The 6,000-nt window shown below is 36.2% G+C and overlaps 1 protein-coding gene across 1 annotated transcript in view; it reads right to left on the bottom strand.

Annotated features, from left to right (window-relative positions):
- Window positions 1-3,232: 3,232 nt before the first annotated feature.
- aig1 (androgen-induced 1 (H. sapiens)) overlaps window positions 3,233-6,000 on the bottom strand; it is a 63,112-nt gene continuing 60,344 nt past the window's right edge. The window contains exon 6 of the mRNA XM_067417891.1: window positions 3,233-5,894. Within this exon, the coding sequence (XP_067273992.1) occupies window positions 5,860-5,894 (35 nt within the window). The 3' untranslated portion in view covers window positions 3,233-5,859. The remainder of the gene's footprint in view (window positions 5,895-6,000) is intronic.

Genomic DNA, 6,000 nt, shown 5'->3' with positions numbered 1-6,000 from the left:
CCGAACTCAGCCCCCCCGCCCACAACATTTGAGCTCGGTCGGTTCGGTCTGGACTCGATCCATAGAGGAGTGATTATGCCCGAACAGAAACTGTTCGGACCAATGAAATCATCAGGGCGGGCTTTAGACGATGAGGGACATGATAAACAGTAACGTAATCATGCATGTCATCAAAGGCGCTTGGATTATATTTGTTCAAATCCTAAACAGAGAGCTTGTTCGTATATGCTTATGCAGAACTTCGACTTGTAAGATAAACAGGATATTTAATGATAATTACATATGGAAGTTAATTGGATTGTGAAAAGTAAGTTACATATCCAAATAAGTTTACATTGTCCGACTGCAGTAGGCACACCAATATTTGGTAACACTTAAAGGGTTACTTCAGCGATGAGCATATGACTTTCTATCAGTAGAAACCCTGGAGTATATTCAAATTATTGTGCCCTCTCATATCCCCCTGAGACGAGAGATTTATGCATTTTATTTCTGGAAAAATTACTTCGGTCACACAAATATTGTCGATTTACGTCATCGGTAATATGTTTGACCAGAGGCTAAAGACTACAGCCGGCAGAGGGAGCCATTTCCGCGTGTTTTCAACTCGGACATGAGGGATGGGAGATCGCACTCACAGCTCAGCTCAGGCATTCATGTAAACGGAGAGGCCGGCGGAGCAAAGTGAGCATTTTAACTTCTCAATTTAATTCCTATGAAAGTTACTCTTCACGCGCTGAGAAATATTGCCGCGAGCGTGGACGGGTTTACCTCAGCTCTCATCATGAGAGCTCATTCAGCTCATCACGATGTGTGTAAAACTCCTGCTGCGTTTGTGCTGACACTTCCTCAGCGGCTAAATCAAATTATATTGAGCAGACACTTTCAGTTTAATTGTAGTGTCAGTTCTCTAACTGAACTGATTTTATGAAGATGAACACGGTGGTGGGAAAGTGATCAGTGATTCAGTAGCAGTGGCTTTGGGAATGGCCTCACAGGGCAGCGAAGCATTCTGGGAATAGTAGTCTTTCATACCCATGAGACAAAAATACATTTTCTGTCTTTTCTCAGTCTAGAAAGCACCAAATTCAAAAATAATTCCACATTTCTACTACATTAATAACCCAGTTTAAATACAGATTCATCTTCCCAGCGCTGAAGTACCCCTTTAACATTTAACTACTGTACTTTTAGCATTTATTATTCCTGTGCCTAGAGTTGATTTCTATACACCTCAGTTCTTAAAATGCTAACAAGATGCTGAATTTATTTGATCAAAAATTCATATTTTACAATTCAAAATAACAGCTTTCTATTTAATATATTTATAATAGCAAAGCTGAATTTTCAGCATCATTATTCCAGTCTTCAGTGTGATCCTTCAGAAATCATTCTAATATGATGCATTGCTGCTCAAGAAACATTTATTATTATTATTATCAATGCTGAAAACAGTTGTGCTGCTTTATTTTATTGTGGAAATTATAAACATTTTGAAGACTCTGATGATGAATACAATGTTCAATCAAATAACATTTTTTAGCATATTTTGTAACATTTTAAATATGTTTATGATCATTTTTGTCAACTTAATGTCTTTACTGAATAAAATAATTTCTTTAAAAAAAAAATCCTGACCGCAAACCCTAAATGATAGTGTATGCCAAAACATTTTTAACATTTCATTAAAATAAAAATGCAAAGTTCACAAAAAAATGGAAATTCTGTTATCACTTACTCACCATTACAACTTCTTTCCATGAAATAAATATTATTTGTTTATTATATTATATAATAAATAAATAATCTTGTGTGTTCCATGGAAATAAGTATATGTCAATCCGCTGCTGTTTTAGACTCCTTTCATAATACAGCTAAAAGGATTGAAAATCATCATATTTTTGTGTTTCACAAAGAAAGTCTATCATACAGGTTTGGAACAACATGAGTGCATGATAACATAACTATTCCTTTAACACCAAATAATGGACTATTTCTAAATAAAAGCCAATGTTAACATTGTTGTTCATTCGTTGCAAGTTTATTATAGCCTACTTAACGCATTAACCAATGTTAACAAATTGAACTACATTAAAAAGTGTTTCAAAAGTAGCATGTAGTAGCCTACTGAGTGGTTCACAAGACCTGGAATGTACATTAAGAAATGTAATGAAGCTTAGACAATGTGATGCAAAGTGTTTAAAAGTGTAGTAATTGCGTTAATTTATCACTGAGCTGTCCTTCAAATGCATCCTGCACACCATTCGAACTGCACAAAATCAGCCGTAGGCTACTCACGTCATTTACATATTTTTAAGTTTGCTAATACACGGTACTTCTACATGCAGGAGAGGCAGTGATAATGAGGAGACTGTGAAGTGTCGTTCTGAAATTAACACTCTTGACAGAGAATTTAAGCGCACACGCACACAGACACACACACACTTTCACTCTCTCCACACGCTGCCAAACACAGCGCCCAGGCTAAATTGTCAACAAGGCTGTTGTCAGGCAGACCTATCTGAATTTTAAGTGTAATATTTATGATGGATTATAATTGCCAGCCGTCGTTGAAGGTATTCTACATCTATTTTGTGACGATTCCGCTGAGAATAAAAATGATGCGTGACAGAGTGTGAGAGTATTTTGACAGTTTCGTCTGAAAATTTAGATGTGATAATACAAAGTTTCTCATTATCGGTTTTCTCTGAAACAGCCTGAGAGGCTTTGCTCCTCACATATCCGCTTTCATCGCATGGCATTTCACCGTTCTGCAGCACCAAATTCTTTTTCTTGGCTGTTCGGGACACATTTGGACTTTGGAGGTTCTGCAGGGCCTGGTTATTTGGACTTGTCCATCAAAAGGTGATTGTTATTCCTTGTCGAGCGAACCTTTTCCTCTGGCCTGAAATGTGTGTGTTTCTCATTAAAAGAATGTCCAGCTCCGCACAAAGGAATTGTTATGTTTGGGCAACATCTGTGTCTTAAAAGTCGAGGGCGAAAAGGCCAGAGAAAATATAGGACAAACATTAAATCATAAGTACAACAATTTTCCCTCTGTAATTGAACGGTTGGCTCGACTTTTCCCACAGAATTGCGGTGCGTCTGTGTGTAAGGGAAGAAAGAAAATAGCTGAGCGAAGACTAGGTTTCATTTCGCCATTCTTCTGCATCCACAGCTTCAGAAGAACATAAAAACGACAGTGAGAAAATGCGATTTTAGAAAGGTTTTTTTTATTAATAAAAAAAGAAAAACCAACATAGTGAAGTAAACCAAAAAAGGCTAGTCATATCCATGAGATATGAAGAATTACATCCCTTCAAGATAAAATAAATAAATTGGAGGTAACACTTTACAATAAGGTTCAATTTGTTAACATAACTTAATATGTTAAACCATTTACAAACATTTTAAAACAAGTTTTATGAACTAACATTTCTCTCGAGTTAGACACGTTTCTGGGTCAACATATTTTGTCGATCCTGAATCAACATTCCTGTCCGAAAATTGTATTCATAACCATAACCATATCCCTAAACCCAACCCCCATAACCTATCCCTGAAATCAGAGGGAAATGATGGGCGAATAACACTGATGTATAAGCTCCTAACCCTGGTTGTAAGCTAAACTTGACTTAAACTGTAAACTTATTCCTCAAATCTAATTGGTTGTTTGGAATGTTGTTCCAGAATCAACAAAGACGTTGATCCAGGAACATACTGCACTTGGTGAAATCATGTTTTGCATTACCTGCCCTTTTTGAGCATAGATCTGACCTTAAAAGTTTGTAATTCATAAATGCCCAGTAATACATTGAAGTAAATGCATCTTGATTTAGGAATTTTAGATATGTGTAATGGAAAAATAGAGAAATACTTGGGAAAAACATAACTTTTTCTGCAGTTTGATCAGAAGTAGAAGTTATTTCCATGTTGTAATGGTTTTAAGCAAAACGATTCAAGCTTTTTGAATTAAAAATGAAAAAGTTACAGATACATGAATGATGTATTTTCAAACTCTAAAGTGTTTCTCTCCTTAAAAATGTACATTTAGAGAACATATCGATGTATTGTGTTCCCTTCAATTTACTTACATTTTTGTTACTTGGTCTTAAAAATGTCTTAAATAAGTCTTACATTTAATCAGCAAAAGCCTTGAAAATTAAAGTGCAAAAATGTTACATTTAATGTAATACAAATGTACTGATCTAAACATTTTCATTTCATACAAAATGTATATTTTACTAAATAATTTGGACTCAAATTGCTATAAAGTTAAAGCCAAAATTGTTAATAAATATATATAAAAAAATGTAGCCTGCTTAAAGGTTTTAAATGACCATTTTCATGGTAACGCAATGCCCGATTTCAAAACGTTTTCGAAAGGGGATGAATTTTCAGTGTGAGTTTTCGAATGAAACCTAATTTATGATCATTATTAAAATGTGATGGGAAAAAGGGCAATAAATAAAGCACGCCCAGTGCCCTGCTAACAGGTAACTATCGCAAAACATTTACAGTCAGCATGAAACCGAAGTTGCGCTCTTCTTTGCTTCCACATAGTGACTGATGTATATCTACGTAAAACTGGAAAAAGTGGGGTGGAACCATAGACTGTAAAAAAATATGGACTTAGAGTCCGTGACGTCACCCATAGTATTCCGATAAGCTGTTCTGAAGCTTAAAGTAGGGCTGAGCTGGGCGTTGCCATCTTGCGAGCGAGTCATCGCGTGTCACTTCCGGATAACAGAAAATGGGCAAAAAGGCGGGATGTGGGCGGAGCTGAGGTGACGGAATGACTATAGACGCCTGATAAATGGCTATCCACCTGTCACTCAAAGTAACCACGCTCTTAATTATGCAGAACTTTAAGGCTTTAAATTTGTTATACAAAAATTCACCCCCTCATAGTTGTCATGAAGGTCAAAATTAGCCGTATAGGCCAAAACTACAATTTGTACCAGGCCGTAACCATGTTTTTTTTTCTGCTGTAAAGTTGGGAATTTTAACATGGGGCTCAATGAGATTCTGGTCCCTTCTGGAGCCTGTCCCTAGTGGCCAGTCGATGAATTGCAGTTTACATTACTTCCGTATTTTCTTCAAGAGAAATTGCGGGAGCTTGCCGCTTGGGTGGGACTTGATTTTGTCATTCAGGAATTAATTAGATTATGGTTTGGTGTGATGTAATGTGAGTGACATGTTGTCCCACTCACACGCCAGTAAACACATCATTAGAGAAGTGATGTCGCTGCAAACACATGAAAAATGCAATATTCAATTAAAATATTCAAAGAATTGATGGTGACTTAAATGCTCTTAAAATATATTGCTCACTGTTAGTTCATATACCTAATGTTAACGAATGAGGCTTTATTGTAAAGTGTTACCAAACAGGTCAGTTGTCCTTGTCTTCTGACAATGTTTGGATTTCATGCAGCAATATCTGCTCAGCGTAATCTCAAAACGTATACAGCTTCAGAAGGACCACAACCAGTCTAATCAAATAGTCTTGTGCTCATTGTCATTTGCCATATGCTGTGGATATAAAGGTGTTGCTTATTTGTTTTACTGGGGCAAAGAATGACACAATCCCTCATAAATCATCCCTTGGTAAATAAATAATACCTGACATGAGTTATATATATAATACTGGCTTTGGACACAGGAATAGAACATGTGTATAGTACACATCATTCAGTGCTCACAATGCTTGAGGTATTCTGAAATACGGTAACATTCATAACATAAATTAAAAACATGAACGTTCAAGCCAATACAGGTCTGTGCTTTATTTAGTTAAGGGGCAGTAATGAGGATGAGATAAAAAAAAATGGTTGGAAGAGAACGAGCCAGTGGTCTTCAGTCATTTTTGGTCTTGTCTGATTCCAGAATGCCTAGAAAAAGAAAATGTTTTATTTTTATATTTTATATATGAATATCATTAGGCATTAGGCATGCGCCAAAACCTAGAAAAGAGTTAGCATTTTAGCACTTCTGGTT

This window comes from Pseudorasbora parva, chromosome 15, assembly GCF_024679245.1.
Source record: "Pseudorasbora parva isolate DD20220531a chromosome 15, ASM2467924v1, whole genome shotgun sequence".
In the NCBI taxonomy this organism is placed as follows: domain Eukaryota; kingdom Metazoa; phylum Chordata; class Actinopteri; order Cypriniformes; family Gobionidae; genus Pseudorasbora; species Pseudorasbora parva.
Note: the sequence above shows the minus strand (reverse complement) of the source record. Positions and strands in the feature narration are given on the sequence as shown.